The sequence below is a fragment of the Drosophila busckii genome, chromosome 3R (assembly GCF_011750605.1).
Source record: "Drosophila busckii strain San Diego stock center, stock number 13000-0081.31 chromosome 3R, ASM1175060v1, whole genome shotgun sequence".
NCBI classification, from domain to species: Eukaryota; Metazoa; Arthropoda; class Insecta; order Diptera; family Drosophilidae; genus Drosophila; species Drosophila busckii.
Window position 1 is genome coordinate 736,756 of NC_046607.1, and position 19,243 is coordinate 755,998.

At 38.1% G+C, this 19,243-nt stretch overlaps 3 protein-coding genes across 5 annotated transcripts; 1 reads left to right on the forward strand and 2 right to left on the reverse strand.

Annotated features, from left to right (window-relative positions):
* Positions 1–769: 769 nt before the first annotated feature.
* On the forward strand, positions 770–1,709 carry LOC108604373 (MICOS complex subunit MIC25). Its single transcript, XM_017993822.2, has 2 exons — positions 770–926; positions 1,045–1,709. Exons 1-2 carry the CDS (start codon positions 812–814, stop codon positions 1,569–1,571), a joined length of 642 nt encoding a protein of 213 aa, XP_017849311.1. The 5' UTR covers positions 770–811; the 3' UTR covers positions 1,572–1,709.
* A 67-nt stretch (positions 1,710–1,776) lies between these two features.
* On the reverse strand, positions 1,777–6,493 carry LOC108604372 (alkaline phosphatase 4). Its single transcript, XM_017993821.1, has 3 exons — positions 6,059–6,493; positions 4,386–4,627; positions 1,777–3,446 (listed from the first exon to the last, which is right to left on the reverse strand). Exons 1-3 carry the CDS (start codon positions 6,237–6,239, stop codon positions 2,061–2,063), a joined length of 1,809 nt encoding a protein of 602 aa, XP_017849310.1. The 5' UTR covers positions 6,240–6,493; the 3' UTR covers positions 1,777–2,060.
* Positions 6,494–7,895: 1,402 nt separating this feature from the next.
* Positions 7,896–14,110, reverse strand: LOC108604425 (serine/threonine-protein phosphatase 2B catalytic subunit 1). Of its 3 annotated transcripts, XM_017993890.2 has the most exons (13): positions 13,956–14,110; positions 13,072–13,474; positions 12,214–12,545; positions 12,032–12,143; positions 11,802–11,947; positions 11,480–11,697; positions 11,311–11,404; positions 10,965–11,090; positions 10,820–10,901; positions 10,448–10,522; positions 10,117–10,201; positions 9,959–10,056; positions 7,896–8,610 (listed from the first exon to the last, which is right to left on the reverse strand). In XM_017993890.2, the coding sequence occupies exons 2-13, from the start codon at positions 13,262–13,264 to the stop codon at positions 8,309–8,311; spliced, it is 1,863 nt and encodes a 620-aa protein (XP_017849379.1). In that variant the 5' UTR covers positions 13,265–13,474; positions 13,956–14,110; the 3' UTR covers positions 7,896–8,308. The 3 variants fall into 3 exon arrangements, with proteins under 3 accessions (XP_017849379.1, XP_017849380.1, XP_017849381.1); XM_017993891.2 differs by lacking the exon at positions 10,448–10,522; XM_017993892.2 differs by lacking the exons at positions 7,896–8,610; positions 9,959–10,056; positions 10,117–10,201; positions 10,448–10,522; positions 10,820–10,901 and having other exon boundaries at positions 10,971–11,086.
* Between the last annotated feature and the right edge of the window lie 5,133 nt (positions 14,111–19,243).

The following is a 19,243-nucleotide window of genomic DNA, read 5'->3' on the forward strand; positions in this document are numbered from 1 at the left end:
AAAAAAACTGACAACATTTTTTAATATTATAATTATTTGTTATATTAAGACGTATGTAAAAAAAAATCAAAAGGATACTAGGTGTGCAAAAGTTTCTCTGCATCAACTTGAAAAATACAAGTTACATACGCCTTGCATAAAATATCGAAGTAAATCTGATTTCATTAGCCAAACACACAAAATCACTCCAAATTCAATAGTTTGTAGAACATAAAGAGAAATGTTTTAAGGAGATTAATTTAATAATGTACACACACACACTATACATACAATTCTATGATAGAAGCAAAAAGGGTAAATAATTATTTATTAAGTAATCCAAAGTAAAAAATATTAGATACACAATAAAAATGAAATGTAACTAATTGTCGACAAGGTAAAAATTAAAACGCTAATATGAATAAAATCTTTGATTTTGAAGATAGCATAACATAACTTTAGATAACAGTCTAAAAATTGTTGTTTTTTCGTTTTTAAATGGTTACCAGCAACCAATGTTGTTTAGTATATTTATGCTTGTTTAGTATTTTTATGGCGGTTTGATATTTTCCTCTGTGCAGTAACTCTCGCTTACTCTAAGGTGCATTTTACGAGTGCGAAGAATAAATACATATATATATGTGTGTTTGTAATGTATTATTTTTTTTGGCACTCTGAGATAAAGTCATCCTTTATATTGCGTTTCTTGACTATTTCGATTGGCGGAATGTCATAAATCGATAATCCTGAATCGTTTGCAAAAATTAATCAACTACAAATTTTTATTCGATTAACTCATCATTTACCACTAATCAGACCATCCGCAACAAAAATGGGTGCAAAACAATCTCGGGAGCCACGTTCGGTTTCTATTGAAAATCCTACTGGCGTTCTGGATATATCCGATGATGTGGTAAAGCGTCTCAAGCAGGGCATCTCACAGCAGGGTAAAGTTATCCAATCTTGCCGGGCCATGTGTTATGCAACAAATGGCCCTTTGCAAATATGATTTGTTTATTTTGTTTGTGTAAATTAACTTTAGCTTTAACTTTATTTTTACTACAGCGCGAGAGCATGCCGCCGTTGCAGAAGAGTCCAAACCGGCGCCAAAAGCCCAAGTCAAAGCTCCAGTTAGCAGTCCTGCACCAAAAGTGGTTTATCAAGCCCCCACTCCAGTTTATGTGCAGGGTGGTGGACACACAATTAGCGCTGCTGATGTGCAACGTCAAATGAACCAGCAGCTGCAGAAGAACGACGAGCTCTGGCAACAGCGGATGGCAAAGTTGGAGGAGAATCTAAAAAAGACCAACACCATTATGGAATCAGAGTACGCAAATGCAGTGGAGAATGTGCACAAACGCTTTGTAAGCACTGCTGCCGCCCACAAGACACCTCCCTGTCAGGATCTGAAAGCACAGCTGCTCGCTTGCTACCGTGCGCATCCAGGCGAGACACTGAAATGTATGGAGGAAGTGACGCAGTTCAGACAATGTGTTGATATGCATCGCATTAAGAAGTTGGACAGTGAACCTGAGGCGACTCCGAAGGCAGCGGCTGGCAAGGTCACCGTTCCAGTTGCCAAGGCAGGTTAAGACTTGAAAGTTTTCGAATTATTTATCAGTTCTGGTGGCTAATAAGTCCTCATGCCTTCGGTCTTCTATGTAAGCGAAATAGCGACCAGTTAAGCGAAAGTGTATTTGTGAACTATAGTAAATTAATTTAATATTCCTATAAAAAATCAAATTGCTTTTAAATAACAATCTATAAAAATATTTTAATTTACAGCCGTGCAATGAAACTATAATTTTTTAATTTAATTTCGATAACAATATTAGTATTTTCGTTAAAATACCATTCTTATTCGGGCGAATGCCCGAATATGTATTTCGATAACAATATTAGTATTTTCATTAAAATTCAAACATATTCGGGGCAAATGATAACATTTGAGTTTGTAGCGCCAATTTGCTGGAATAGTAACGCTTCTATTGTATATAGTAAGTTTATTGACTAATTTAATTAGATTAGCTGCTGCCAAGTTAAGTAAATACTACATAACAAAACACGCATATGTATATGCATTAGATATGCAAACGCACACATGCTTTTAAGGAAAACGAAGAGCTTAGAAGCCATGTGGTGAGGAATAAAAGAGAAGTGGTTGCAGTTGTTAACGAAGCAGCACTGTGGACACTACCATGACTTATTTGCTTCTGGCAAGAGTCATCAACATTCTTGGCGGGACCCATGCAGCCAGCATAGCTCATGACGTAAGCCAAATAATTTTGTTCAAAAGCACCTCGCACTAAGCTGGCACCGGGACCATTGGCAAATACAATTACATCCTCGCCGCCGTGGGTTTCATCCTTTAGCGGCAGCGTGGCCATATGACGATACGTGGGTGACTCTATTTCCTCCTTTGTGTAGAGCTTGAACGGCGCCCAAAAGTTGGAACTGTTCTCTCGCTTGCTTTCGTTGGCCAAGTGATCAAAGTAGCCCGGTCCATTGGCGTATGTTATGGTTTCATACACCATGGGATCGGTGGGCCTGTGCAAATTAGCAGCTCCCAAGATATCAGCACCACGCTTGGGGTAACCATTAAAGGTAACAGAATGCGAATGATCTGCCGTCACCATGATTAACGTTTCTTCCGCATTGGTTACATTAAGCGCCGCCTGTACTGCCAGATCCAGTTCGTATAGCTCATGAAGGGCGGCACGTGCATAATTCTGATGATGACCCTGATCAATGCGTCCAGCTTCAACCAAAAGCACATAGCCAGCGGACTGAGTGCCGCGTTCCAGCACACCAATTGCGGCTCTGGTCATGTCCTCCAGCGAGGGCTCACCCTGCTCACGCGCTATGGCATAGGTAATGTGATTGTTGCGAAACAAGCCCATCAAATGATCAACTTCCTTCACATTCACTTGCAGCAATTCCTCGCGTGTTTTCACCAAAGCCGCTGGCTTGCTGTCGTTGGTATGCTGCTCCAGCCATTCATTGGCCAGATTACGCTGATCTCCACGCTGACAAATGAGCTCGGTGCCACCTTCAAAGTTTACAGTGCGCTTTTCGTTGGAGTTAAGCGCGCCCATAGGAGATAGACCACCACCCAGGACAACATTTAGCTTGTTGCCAGGCGCCTGCTCCACCAGCTGACGTGCAATATCCTTGTGTATGCCCACGGACTCATTGGGCACTTCAGTATCACATTCCCAGTCACGATTATAGACACGCGCATAGGTGGCCGCTGGTGTGGCATGTGTAATGCGTGTGGTAGTTACCACACCGGTACGTTTGCCTGCGCTTTGTGCCCAGTCCATGACGGATTCAAGACGTCCTTGACTGGCATTCAGCTTGGAGCGAGTAGTGTCCATGCCAATGGCACCATAATCGCTCTTAACGCCCGTGAATATTGCAGTGGCTGTGCCCGCTGAATCTGGGACCTGCTTGTCCACGTTATAAGTCTGTTGGAAGAGAAACGTTTTTAAGTGAGAAGTTTCCTTTTATTTGAATATGAATATTCCTGAATCAAAAGTTCAAACGAAGTCAGAAGACAGCTATAGAATATTATCGAAGCATCTAAACGAGATTAAAATGAACTTTACCAGGTATCAATTAAAAATTAGTAAGGGCTTGCAAGTGGTCCTAAAGGGCATAGAATCAGATGTAATACTTGCAGAAATAACTCAGGCGCTACAAGATAAAGATTTTAACGCTAAAACAGTCTTTAACATCTTAAACAAGGATGGAAGCCTGAACCGCATGGTAAAACTCGAGCCAGACAAACGCTCGACAAGAATATGGCGCCGGTACGTTTTTGGTAATGCTGATTCTTTACAAGGTTTATTGTTACTTGGTATATCACAATTTTGGTTTTAAATGAATGTTCTCATGGCGAGAGGGTTGTTTGTGGTGTCGTGCTTTCTAGATCGTTCATTCTCCAGTGTTGGATGATACTGTGTGTTTTAGATGGTATTGTGTTACTCTGAAAATGTAAAATTTTTGGCTATCGATATATGTAATCGATAGTTGTGATCTTATTCGCCACAGATCCTTAGAATATCACCGGGGCACCGTGGTACGTTCAAAACGAAAACATACATAAAGACCAAAATATTCAACCAGTCTGAGATGTAACATAACACGAGGAAAAATATTACAACAAACTTTCTTCACATTCTAACCGCCTCGCTCGAATGCTAATAAGGCTGTGCAGCCGCTCCCGTTTCCGTTGTAACGACCTACCAACCAGCGAGAGTATCTTGGAACGTGCAATCCTAAAACAGTTCAAGGAACTGTTAGATTACGATTCAATAAAAACAGACGATTAAATATAAAAAAATATACGTAAGCTCAGAACGAGAGTTATGGAAGGTCATTGCATAAATTATTTGATAGATTACCTTGGCCAAGCCCGTGTAGTCGAAGTGATCAAAGGATAATGTTTCCTCTTCGCCATGACCACGCTTCAAGTACTGACCCTTGTAGATGCGACCAGCGCTTATGGTGGACAACCCCATGCCATCGCCTATGAAAATGATTATATTCTTTGCCTTGTATCTATATGAATGCTCCTTAGCTCGCTGTGCCTTGCGTATAATCTTCTCCAGCTGCTGCAGGCCAATACGTCGCCAGAATTGCGCATCTGTAAGGGCATGATTGACATCAAATAAGTCATAAGTTGCTTTTTAATTGTTTCTGGTGAGACCCACTTGGCACTCGCCCAGGCAAACGCTACCGGGCATTACCGGTATGCGCTGCTAATTATTTAGATTTATTTAAGCGTATGCCTAAACAACGCAACTAGCTGGAAGTCACTCGTTAAGCACATACATACACTGGATACATTAGCGGCCGTTTGGCTGACTCTATAATGGGCCTTGTAAGTCCCCGATAAGTGTTTAGGCCTGCTATATGTGTTTTAATATATGCAGTCGCATATATTTTTATACGCTTTGTATTTAGAAAAATTAACAAAGGGGTGTTTTCAAGTGGTGCAATGAGGTCGATCTCAGGAATTCAGTATGCGGTGCCAATCTGTTGGACTATCTAACGAGTTGGCCTAAAAGTTGTTTCGTTAAGTTTGGCTTTTGTCAAAGTGTGTATAAGCGTTGGCTGCATCCTCACATTTTTTCTTTTTATATCAACTTTTAATTTTAATAAATTGTTTGCATCTCTATAAGTTTTCAATGTATATTTATTTATAAAGTTTTGCATTTGGAAGCGCTTCTGCCACATTTCTCTTTAATATGCAGCGAATGATGTCTACCTCCCCGCACCAGGAGAGCGACGGCGACACTGACGCACGTTACAGTTAAGTCGCGCTTTTGGACTGTTAATTTTAATTGTCAATGAAATTGTTTTGTATAATTAGAGGCTTGGGCCGCATTCGCTTTTAAGTGTTGGACGCACAATTAGCACTTGTCGCTTTTAAATCTTCTATTGGCTTTAAAAACTTGTTAAAATCTTAAAGTGTTTTAATTAATTGTTATTTGTTTAATGCAAGCAACAACTGTATAAACATTTGTTTATCACAAAATCCACTGTTTTTAATATAACTTCATTAGGCAGTGCCTAAGACATTGAGGTAAGAACATGAATTATTTTAGAGTTGCAGCTCCACTTGAAAAAATCTTCAATTGAAAAACTCTCTGCATCTTATAAATATTACAAGGTTGTAAATTAATTAGTTAAATTTGTATTCGCTTAGACTTTCAAAATGATTGTCAATATCCACTAAATATTTATAACTGCTCTAAAAATAATTGCAATTGAATTATACGTGCCTCAAGGCATTTTCATTAAATGTAACTTTTATTTTTTTTTAGTTGCAACTAATTATAGGTTTTTGCGCTTGACACGAATTATTCACTTAAAAATTGAACTTGAAAAATATTTAAGTGTTAAAGCTGCGCATTAGCTAAACTGCTTTGCTGACTAGATCTTTTAGTTTTTTTTTTGTTGTTATAAAATTAATATAAATATAATGCTTGACTGAATTAAATGCACTTTAAGTTAGTTCACGTGTTCAATTACGAATCACAAATTGAGTTGCGTCTATTTTTAAGGTACGTACCTTCCACTGTGCTCGTGTTGTTGTTGTTGTTGTTGTTGTTGCTATTGGGCTCCAGCTTAAACTCAGGTCCTATGTCAGCACCATTGCTCAGAGTCTGTATCAACGGCGGTGGCGGCACTGTAGCTGCCCAGCAGCTGGCAACGAGGCCAGCCCACACAATCAAACATACGCTTTGCATCATTGAGCAATCAAATTGAGCTGGCAAGCGAGTGTAGCAAGCAGCGCGTGGGCAAGTCTACAGCTCAGTTATTTTTATATATGTAGGTATATCACAGCCTTAGGCTTTGTGTGTAGTTAATTCGACTGCTTATGCTTTTTAGCAGGCCATTCAATTGAGTTCAGTACGATTCGTTGTAAGCGCGACTTGCAAACTGTTCTGTTCTGTTCTGGGGAATTCGCGTGGATGTCACAATTAACGGATTTGAAGCGACTAACGCCGCAGTGTGCCCTGAAGCGCCGTTATATGGGGTCGCGATCTTTACGCTAGCGTTGACGATCATTTTCTGTGCACGAAGTGGGCACACGACGACGCTGCCGCTCGCCAGCTTTGGGTCGAGGAGAGGCCCACCCGCTGAGTTTACGAGTATTTTTTTCTTACATTTACATTTCGCATCATTTATAGAATTGCAGCTCTCTGATAAAGCAATAAAACAGCGCGACATGCGAAACGTGCAATTTCTTACTGTTTCTTTGACTTGGCCAGCAATTGAGCAAGCGTTTATGACGTTTACAAGCTATATTGCAGTTTGCTCTGTGCCAATCTGTTGAATTATGATTCGCAGTTAGCACGTGAATCTGCTAATGTCGGCTGCTGTCCGCCGACTGATTTGTTCTTTTATCAGTGAAAGCACTTGACGTATCTTTTGCGTGCTGCAGATGAATTTATTGTGCTTTACTTAGTTAGTTCATTTTTATTTGTTTAGTGCTTAAATTGTTAAAACGTTCGGGCACACAGTGCGTATGCGTGTTGTTTGTCGACCAAAAATTTCAACTACATTTTTTTAGATGACAACTCAATGCTAAAATGTAAACCTTCAACTTAAGCACCGTAAGCAAGTTCATTTTTTATAAACGAAATTGAGACTATTGTGAGCTAGCGGGAATTTTATAAAGCACATTAGTTTTATTTAAATGAATGGCTTGCATTTAGATAATCTCACAGCAATTGGATTTTTCAGTTTTTTTTTTATTTAAATTGCAACCGGTTAACAGTTACACTATTGACGTTTAACGTTATAACAACTCATTGTTTATATATAATAGTATATAAATGAAAAGTTCCCACAATAGCGCACGTGGGCACGTCTGATACAAATTTGACATTCTGAAATAAATATTTGCTTATTTACTTAAACAATTGGATTTTTATTTGGAACAATGCACCTAAAATTATTTGACTTGAAAAATTAAAATAAAATAATTTGAATCGGTGAATTAAGCAATTCCTGCGTAATTCCAACTACAAATTATTAAAATTGTAGTTGCAACTACAGTGGGTATTAGCCAATTTGTTGTTTTCTTTATCAAAGCGGCGATTGCGCACGTTTTTAAATGGCAGTTGGTTTAATTCTTACGACGTTAAGTGCTAATTGTTGTTGTCATTTGTTGAATTATTGCACTGCATTATTTTATGATGAGCAGTAGGTTTTTGCTGTAGATCATTTACGCTTGACTAGCATTGCGGCTGACTGAAACAAATTTGTCAAGTTAACAGCTGTGTTTGACATTGAATTGTCAGCAGCAATCAGCTCAGCACCTCCACCCCCGCACGACCCTTCATCTGCAAAGAAAACAGTTAGCATACAGCTCTTGTTGCCTTTCTCGCTGGATCTAACAATAAGAGCTGTGTAAATACGGTTTTTGCGCTATTTACTGTCAGGTTTTATTAAAAATTATTCATGTCACGTATAAATTTGTTTGCTAATACATATTGCTTTAAGTATGAGTATTGGTTTAGTTGAGGCAGGAGCGTAGGTTCTAAAACGTGTGTGTGGCTTTCAAACCAAAATTCCATATGTTGTGTAATTTGTGATGCATTCTCATGCACGTGTGTGTGTGTGTATGTGTGCAAGGGCAATAGTTTTGACTAGAATTAGAAAACAAATAGTTGTAACAGCAGATTATAATTAAATGACTAGCAATAACACGCATACACACACACACACACACACACACGCACATACAATAACATGCATTGAACTGAAAAAAGAAAAACTAACTAAAAATCAACAATCAGCTGGCAAAATTCAACTATGAGAATCTTTTTGATGTGTAGCCGCTGCGCACATTGCTAGTTGTTGCTGATCTAACGGTTCTGTTTATTTTGGTAACGGTCACGTTATTGCTGTTGCTGTCATTGTTGTTATTGTTGTTACTATCGCCATTACTATCCTTGCTTGTTTTTGTTGTATTGTTGCAAATTGTTGTAATGCTGCTACTGCTGGCGCTCATCGTAAGCGGCCGGCGTGGCGGCATGCGCTCATTGACTGCATCCAAGCCCTTAGCCTCGGCAAACGAATGAATGTGTGAGCCGACGGTCAGACCTTGCAGCGCTGCAAGAAGATAATTTTAAATCCAATTAATTTAACTCTTAATTGTTATAGAAATCTTGACCTACAACAAACCAATTAGCGTTGACATTTGTCTAACATTGAGTTTAAAATGTTATCAATTTGAAAATTAATCTGAGAGGTAAAACAAATTCGCAACTTTTTGATACGCTTTTTAACGCTTGCACTCTCATTCAGTGGTCGGCATGTATATTCTGACAAATATTTTATCTATGTAACTTTTAATTCCTTGCAAGAAAAAAAATCGATAATTTTTGATGATAGTTAGCTGCATTAGAAAGCAATAAAAAGTATTCACATAATGTGTCTGTGTTATTTATATAAATATTAAGTAAATTTACGGTGTCAGAAAAGTTTCGCTCATCGAAATAATAATACAAAATATTGAATTTAAAATAAATAATATTTTTAAAATACTAGCTGATATTCAGCAGATAGAGGAATTTCGTTTATTTTATAAACAGCTGTAGCAGTAGCTTAACAGTAGCAGCGGCTACTGTGTGAGAGAGAGTCGCGAAATAGATGAAGATCTTTTAGAACACTTCAGTTAAATGTAATAAGAAAAAAATTATGTTAGGATAATATTACAACAAAAATGTATCAGTTTTGTCACCACAATTTATGGATTTTCTATGGGTTAAAATCATACAGATCAGTCCATTTTCTTAAAATTAAAGCTTTTTCATGGAAGAACAAAAAGTTACATTGCATCAATTTTTGTTTTGTCAAACTAAATATACAGACCAGTGTACAACCTACTTAACAGGTTTCATTGCTTCAGCACGTTTTTGCTGGACTGCGGCTCGATTACTCTACTGACTGCACTGGAATATTCACATTATAAATCTGAAAGCTTCTCATCTAAATAATATTTTACACTGGGCTTTAACAGATTGGCATGCAAATTTACAAATTATTAGAATAAAAAATTATTGTTTAAGTATTTCTAAGTATCCGAAGGTTTGTTTAATTAAATCTTTTTTGGCGTTTGAAATGCCTAAGCTTTTGTTTATGTGATTATCCCTATCGATGAGTTTACTTGTGAAACAAATTGATAATTCAAAAAACTCAAGAGTATATATTAAGTTTTAAAAATAAAAACTAAAAAAAAAGCTGTTATGCTATTTTGATTTCCTCAAAGTGATAAACTGGTCAGCAATTAATAAATGGGACTTTCCAATCCTAAAAAATCATAAGATGATAATGTGTTGGTAAATAGACTCACTAAAACTTAAAAAATGCGTAGTTTCTCTTAAAAGCCAATTGATTATTGATTGACTATTTTAATGACAAATTGTAAATTTCCAATATATTTCAAATGACAACTTACCCTCTTGAAGCGAATCACGACCACCAGATAGCGCGCCGACCGGCAATGCGCCCGTTGGCGTCAGGCCCTTTAATTGAATCACACTCTCCGACTCTTCCCTGCAAGGTTGTACAATACTTGAAATACTTAGGAGCAACTGTTAGGCATTTGGAGCTCACCTTAAAATGGAAAAGACACGGGACATTTTGCCAATGGCACGTATTTTGTTGCGTATGATTTCCTTGCGCAACGCCGACATGGAAGCTGAGAATTTGTAGAATGCCATTAGTTGAGTTTACCATGTCTTTTGTTGATTTGTGTGTGCGTGTCATTTGGATCCGTAATCCTAAGTACACAAGCTTAAATGCAGCAAGTAGTAGTCGGCTGGGGCAACAAAGTTTGTTAGGCAAAGCTTGCGTTAAAGCTGATCAGTTAAAGCTTTTTCATGCTCGCAAAGCTTACGGCGTGCTGGCTGGCGTGGTCGTCTCTTGGCCTGAACACTGGGCTTACCTGGCTTACTGGGCGTATTATTGTTATTACTATTATTGACGTTCGCTGGAACTAGCACAATTTTCTTGCGCAGCTCTAAGCGCACCCATACCCATCAGCATCAGTTAGAGAGGGATGTATTTTTGGTTCATTGTGTGAGGTAGATATTGTTGTTGTTTGTAGTTGTAGTTTGTTAAAACATATTTTGTGTGCAGATACATTTTGAAAATAAGTAAGTTTTTGATTTAAATAAAAGATTAGTTTGTAATATTGTGTTTGGCTTGAAAAGTCTCTTGCGGTGGGCAACATTTAGACAAACATTCATACGACATAAACCACAATATGCAGAGATGAAGAGAGTTAGACTTTAAGTAAATAGTATTTTATGCATACCTTCCTCCAGCTCATCGTCCGGTCCGGCCACAAGCTCATCATCCGAGCAAATGTTAAGCACATTCACCAGCATCTCAGTGACCTGCAAAGTACACACAGTTGAGTTTGTGCATTGAGATTAGGCACATAACGAGCATAGACTTACCTTCTCGCCCACAAACGGCAGCGACCAGGTGAAGACGTCCATGAAATTGGGCAGCCAGTAGGGATGCGGCGAGCAGTTGAACTGTCTTATGTTCATTACGTTGTTCTCGTACTTGAGCACAGCTGCCTTTTGTCAAATGTTGGCGTTTTGGTTGTCACCCAAGCATCGCGACAAGCGATATGGAATATAAAGTGAGAGAGAAAAAGAATATGCATATATATATTTTTACAAGCGGGTGCAATGCGAATCAAATTCGCGTCAATGCAGCAAACACAATTTTATTTAAAAATAGCGCAGAAATAAACAAACGCGGCTGGTAAAGTAGATCGCATTGGCCAACTCATACCTTGTTATTGTAAACATCCAAATAATTTGGCGCCGAGAAGATGGTGATCAGCGAGGGAAAGCCAGTTACCTGGTTCTTGCGATACATGCGGTAGCTAAAAGCATTTAGAAACAAATATAAACTCTTCTTGTAGACGTTTATACGATTGCATAGTTGTTATAACACTTACCCTGCATCTTGTGCCTCATGTGCTCGAACTATAGAGAGCAGATTGTTCTTTTGCAAAAACTCACAGCAGGCCGAATAGCTGAAGAAATAGGAGCAGCCTCGGACCGAGTTGTGTGAAAAGAACTCGTTTCCCTTTTCGTTGCCAAAATCCTCCAGCGGATCGGACCACAATAAATCACACATTGGCCCATAGGCAGGTGGCTCCCTGAAGCGATTCAGCTGTGTGTTTGTATATGTAACAATAGAGTTGAATATCAAAACAATCTCGACGTGCATATGTTGTAAACATTTCAACAAGGCAGTCTACCTGCCAAATTTATTACCGTCTTGATGTCGTCGAGTGTGAAAATCTCGGGCGATAAACCGCCGTGTATGCACAGAAATTGTTGATTCAGCAGCGCAGCAAGCGGCAGGCAGTCGAACGCTTCCATGCACGCATCGTAAATACTTTCCGAGTATTTAATAATGCCTGCAATGCAACAGCAACAGCAAAAACAAAAATAATTATAAGCAACGTGCGCCCTTAGGGTTGTCTAGGCTAAAGGCTTCTTACATTCCTGTTTAAAGGTGAAGTACTCCGTCAGATGACGACACTCGTGATTGCCGCGCAGCAGCGACAAAGTATCCGGATATGTTATCTTTAGGGCCCAGAGATATAAAACACACTAAACGCACAGATACAAGTGTGGTTTGAAACTTTGCTAATAAAGAGTAAGAGTGTCTGGTTAACATTACCTCTATGCTAAAGTAGCCTCTGTCGACATAGTCGCCCAGAAAGAGATAGCGCGTCGTAGCCGGTGGTCCACCGACCTCAAACAGTTTGACCAGATCAAAGAACTGTCCGTGTATGTCGCCACACACAGTGATGGGCGCCTCCACATCAATCATGTTCTTCTCCTCGCGCAGCAGATCGGCGCCCTCGTTGATAATGCGCAGAGCGACGTTCTCCTCAATGCGACCCTCAAGCAGAAAATGCGAGCGCAGTGCATCAAAGTTGGGCTTGCCAGTCTTGGGATCATCGTAAACCTCAGTCATGGTTAGTTTGTGTGTGGGTGGTAGCGGCACTTCTACAATCAAATGATGTCATTGCGTATACGCAATGTAGAACATTTATATATACATAAATTTTTGCATTTGATTTATCGAGCTGTTGCAAGCCTATCGACAATATTTGACTTGGCTTGCTTGCCAGTTTTGCAAAAGGGGAGCGAGCCCCCACCCCTGCACCCCCGCAGGCCCTGGCTCACAAGTTTTTTGTACGCTAATTACACAGAATGTTGTATTGAATGAGTGCATATAAAAGTCGAAAATTGATTGGCATACAGAAATAACAAAACACACAGTCTGCAGCCATTTGGATTGTCATAATTTGCGCCAAAAATTGTACAAATTTGAGCGTAATGCGCCAATAAAATCGCAATGTTTTTCTAGCTACAATTCATTATGGGCATTATAATATATATAAGCCACTTACACATGATCTTAAGAATGTCAATAAAACAAATAATGCATATGACAGCTTTATATGATTTCAATTGTGTCAAGGTCATAACTACGGTACTATATGCATGCATAATTCAAATACTTTTTTACCATCGGCTATGCGTTCCTTGGTCTTGGTATACTGCATTTTCTGTTTGCTGCCACTCCCCGTTGTTGGCTCTGTTGTTGTGTTGGCTGCCTTTGATGTAGTTGATTTTGTTGCTGCTTTTGTTGACTTGTCGGTGCTACCACTTTTCGAAAGCGACGATTTTTTCGTCAGCGAACTTCGCGTAGTAGTGGACATTTTGTTGTCTTTTTTTTCCTTTCTTCAATAAACTTTTTTAGTGCTTATAGTTTAGTTTATTTGCTAGCATGAAATGCACGATTTAATTCGCTTTTTACTTGGTTTTTTTTTCTTTTTTCTGTGTGTCTTTGTCTTTTTGCGTTTTTATTTGTTTTTTATATAAATTTTATGAGACATTATTTTGCTTGTGCCTTAAAGCTGAAAATGTTACTAGCGCCAAGAATAAAAGTGAAAATTACATACATACATACAGACAAATATGTATATACTTAGATATATGTATATATGGGCAATAAATAAAAGTTGTTGTTGTTTCTTTTTTATTTATTTATTTTTAGCTAGACACCAAAAAAAATATAAAGACAGCTTTTCGACAATGTGTATTAGAAAAATCGTTACACACACACATACACATTCACACACACAAAGGCACTCATGCACAAAATAAAATAAATGCCAAGCAATTAATATTTCAACTTTGTGCAATTATTCAGAAATTTATTAACTTTTGCTTAGTGTAGTATAGATATATCCATCACATTAGTTGGCATAGGACAACTTTCGAGCTGAGCCGTAAAATCGCTTGACACTTTGTGATAATTAAGATAAATGTAAAACACAATGTACATATATGCACACAAGACATATACAGATATATTTATATTGGCAGGTATATATAGTATTTTTGTACTTGAGCTTGTTTATTCTGTTGTTTGTTGCAGTTTTAATCCTTGTGGATTTTTTGTATGCGACGCGTAGACGATTCGTTGCTGGGACATGAGTGTTTCCCAACAAGTTGGCGCGTCGTGATTTCCCTCGAAACTGAAACTGAGCGAAGCAAAATTTTTCGCCAAATGATTTTGCAGACGACAGCGAGCCAGATAGACACACAACATCAAAAGACGCATAAAAACAACGATCAAGCGTTCGACAAATGGCGAGCGCCAATCGACAATCGGCTCTCTCTCTCTCTCTCGCGCTCTCCCTCTCTTTTACTCTCTGTGGCGCTCAGGCTGTTGACTAAACAATTGCTTGTTTCTTCAATTAAATTTCGCAGCGCTCTCTATGCTACACAAATTGTTTATTTATTGGGTTAATGTGACACACACGATTCCTGCTTCGCATGTAAATTTGGCCTTCACAGGCGTAAGCGTTACGATCTCCATCTCCAAATAAAATCCAACATCCGATGATCTTCTCAATGTTTTTCAACTTGACCGTGAGTAGCACGACGACGTCGTCGTTCGTTTTTCATTGTCCGCTGTCTGTTGTCCATGATATTGAGTGTATTTACATATAAACAAACACACACATGCATGCCCAGAAATTGGGCGCCAATAGGTGAGTGTCGCTATAATTATACAAAGTCTTGACTTTGTGCGCGCCTCGTGCAAAAATATCGAAATTAGCATACATACATAGAAAGCTGTACATATATAACATATATATATACATAAGTTCTTTGATATTACTTGATCATTCGTCGTACATTCCGCTTTGGAGGAGAGCTCTTAATTATTTGCTGATAGCCTAGAAAATATTAAGTGAGCATAAACATACTAGTATAGAAAAGTAATTCAATTGGACTTCAATAGGCGATTTGAACTAGGCGTGTATTTAGCAGCTGATCAACGAAAGTAAAATGATTTATTTGTTTTTAACTTTGTAGCGTCTGTGATTTGCATTTATTCAATTTACATATAATTCTGAATTGTGCAGCTCCAATGCCTTGAGAGTGAGATGCCATCAATTGAGAAAGCGTGGCAACATTTTAATAACAATTTGTGGTGAATTTGTTGTTGTCAGACTGCCGCAGTCATTGATGTTGTTCTTGTCGACAGTTCGTGATGGTCAATTAATATGTATTTATTTTAAACGAATATTTCTAGCAATATATGTATGTGTTCTGTGGCAAATGTGGTGACAACTACAAGTATGTGTGACACCTGCCGACGTATCAATAGCCTCACAAATATTTTTATTTTAACAATTTGTGCATTTCAAGGGCACTAGTCGCTTCAGTGAACGAAGACAATAATTTGTAGGACAAAGACAAGTCACACGACCAAAGTTGGAACACCGGAGTGAATGCACATTGCTGATGCTGATTTTCAATTTTGGCACTCGCTGCTGACAGACCCACGCTGCACTCTCTTCCACAGCTGCCAACGGCTTTGTCTACACTTTTCTGCACTTATTATGATTCGTTATATCGTTCGTATACTTAATATTGTGTTCGCCAGGGGTAGGTTGGGGACTGACGCTCGATTTTGGCAATGCCTGCACACATCTTATATACTTATTTATAAGTATTTATTTTTATAGTCAGAAAATCGTTGCAAGCGTTTTTTTAAACGCAATTAGAAGGGGCACCCAATGCCGTTGACCAATGGGTAATGGGTCCCACATACACATACCAGAGCGCACTTGAAGAGTCATCTTGAAGTCATCTGTATGTGATTAATTCGAACACGCGCTAAATTGATTAGAATAATGTTTTGTTTTTCTATCTACATTTATACATCATCATGTACAATGTACCGCTGCTAATTGTGTTGCCTAATTTTATGCAAATGTTGCTAAAATATTTTCTAGTCAAGTCGAGTCAAGTCGCTCGCATATCAAAGTTGACACATGAACATTTATTTTTGGCATGTTTGCATTTCAATTTGTATTTGTAGACGAATTTTGTTTATTTTATTTTTGGGGCTGTTGCGAATACAATAAGCAGAGCGCGCACGCTATGTTTAAGTACTAAATTATTTTTAAAATAATGTTTTTTACGCTTCGCCTCTGATTCAGTGCGATTTCCTGGCCTATAAACAACGATATATCTGCTGGTAAGTGCGAGGAAATAGAAAATATAAATAGAAAACATAATATTGACAAGTAGCAAAACCATTTCATTCATTGTTTGCACACAATTTTTTTCGCTTTGTTTTGTTTGGTTTTGAGGTGCTGCCGAAGTCTATTTTGATTTTGGCATTTTGAAATTTCGTAGCAAATTTATTTTTTAATTGAGATTTATTGTTGTTGTTACTTGTGAATTATCTGCTTATGCTTATTAACACTTGAAGAGGAACAACGAAATGTTGCGCATACTGGTATATGAATGTATGTATGCCAATTAGATTGAACATTTGGTGGGGAAATAGAAAATGTAAAATTTTATTAAAGTCTTCTGTCATATTAAGTTTCTGATATTTATTGTTTATTTTTTCTTTTATTTATCTTCTGTTTATGAATATTTCGAAACCTCGATTTGGCCCTGCTTGCCAAAATAAGCATTCAAAGTTTTGATTATTTTATTTGCAAATTACGGTCAACGAAAAAGTTTTTTGTCTGAACAATTTATTAAATAAAAAAATTATTTCCTTGTATAAATTTGGTAAAATTATTATATTATTAGCAATAATTTTATATCGTAATATAATTATAATTTTTCAAAATTATTCACTTTAGATTTTTACTTAGCGCCATCTTTCGGTGCTTGTCTAAATATACAGTGTGCTTAGCAGAGACAACAGCCATTTTCTTAATGTTAACTTAACAGCACTGTAAGCACAACGCTCTGTTATCAACTAAAGTCAACAAATATATTTATTGGTTTTCCTCTTTTTAATTATTTATTCAAATTCTTTGTTTTATTTCTTGCTTTGAATACATTTAAAGTCTCTTTTAAAACGTTATATACATATGTAATCTAATATATATTATTAGGCAACATGATATATGTAATTCAATTTATAATATTTGGCAACATAAATAACATTTATGCCTCTGCTGTCACGTCTACAACAGTCTAATTTCTTTATTTTATCTTTGTTTGCTTGGGATTTGCCAAATGTAAAAAAAAAAACAATGAGAGACTTCAAATATGAGAAAAAACGGCTTTAAATTATGTCGAATTGATTTATTGACTTACAGTTTAGGCGCAGAGCGCTCATAGACAAGCGTTTTAGTTTTTTCCTTTTTGGGTTGGCAGATTCCTAAAATATGTGAGGAGACCTTTTCTCATATTGCCTTATTTTTTGGCTGTTTTTTGTTTGTCTGTCGTTAGATGCCAGCAACAACAAGGGACTCAAAGCCAGTGTAAATATTTAGTTTTCATTTATGCGTTTTTTTTGCTTGCAACTGCTGGGCCGAGATTAACTCGATTTGTGTGTTTGTGTTAGGCAGAAATATATGTTCTATATAAAAACTGTGACTAATTGGAAAAGTATCTGAGTGCCCTGAACCCCAAAGGTTGGCTTGGTTATGCGCTGGCCTTTTTATCGACAAGTTAATAGAAAGTTCGGATTAGGCTCACGAGGCAAATAATCTGCTAAATGACACTAAGCTATTAACTCTTTGAGTAAATTAACATTTATTTATTTATTTCGCAGTACACTTTAATGCAATAAAGTCTCATTTTATTTTGATTTGCCTTGATGCTACTATGCGTTGCACGTTGGCTGCATTAATTGACAGTTACACACGCAGACGCACACACATCGAAACAATTTATTTTGGGTGCTGCAGTGGCAATCGGTTTGCGGTATCTTTCTGCTAGATTTGATTTATATGGGCTGTAAATTGCCGCTGTGCTATCCACGCACGTAAATGATTTTCATTTTCCAATCATAATATCACGCGTGCTTGCACTGCCAATGCTCACCTGGTGATAAGTCCACCACCCCCCACACTTCCGGACAACCACTGAGGTAGGCAGCGGCAAATCCACAACAACGCACAACAAACTTGTAGGTGGGCTTAAATTGTGCCTCCTATGCTGCCTTTTATTTTTGCAATCAAGCAAATTGAATTAACATATTGAGCTGGCGGGCGGAATTATGGGCCAAGTGAGCAGGCAAATACGCGTAGAAAGCAAACTGTGGTTGCTGTTGTTTTTGCTGCATAAATTTTGTAGCAATTGTAGGCGGTTTGGGTGGTGTTGGCATCATTTCAATTATTTATGGCCTCATGCGCGACTTGTTTGCCTTTTGTTAATGACGAGGCGACAGCAAGAAGCATAAAGTGCCGACAATTGGCAACTGTTGTTGAGAATGTGCAGCAGCAGCGGCAGCAGCAGCAGCAAAAAAAAAGTTAATTAAAAGTGCAATCAAGCAACCCAACCAAGCCCCAGCCAAGCCATGACGACAACGACATTTTGCCTGCAACGACAAAAAAGGCCGTTCAAGGGCAAGCTTCAAAATGAGCCTGAGTATGCTGCCATGCCACATGGCTCACTGCACTGCTGCCTGGCACGTATTAAAAATGGTTTGGTGTACGACATAAGCCTTAGCGCAAATACAAGCGCGCGCACACACACACACACATACACATGCACACAGAAATTGCTGCAATTATAGGCGTCATAAATTATAAACGACGTCGGCGAACGCGATTGGAAAAAGCGACGAAAGCAGACGTTTATAAGATGGCAAACGGCTTTAATTGATTTCCTTGGTTGTCGCCCTTGGTCTGAGTCCAACTGTGTGTCTTTTGTTTCATTTGCCAAGTTGAACTTTTTATCTTGCCGTGCCTTTAAGCATATTCTTGAATTATGCTTTCTAAAATCAATTTACAGAGACTAAACTCAAGATTAAATAAATTATGATGCGTTTCGTGGCAGCTTAAGTTCTCACTTGCGTTTAATTACAATCAATAGTTGTAATTAGTACAAGTATGCATTGAGTTATCAATCAGCTGTCTATGCTTTAATTAATTACACAATAAAGTTATCGGCATGATTTATTACTAAATTAATTGTATACGCATGTCGTGCTGTTTAACTAATTATTTCAGTGCGTTTCTCTGTGTCGGTGTTTGAAGTCAACTCCCGGCAAGTTAGTAAGGCTCAGCTGAGCTTGCCTTTGAAAAGTATAACACTGGCAAAAAGCTTCACAAAACGCGCATAGCTAGTAATTAGCAACTCTGACCTCAAGCTCTTTGATAGCACAGCAGCACACAGTTGCTGGTGCTGGTGCTGCTGCTGCT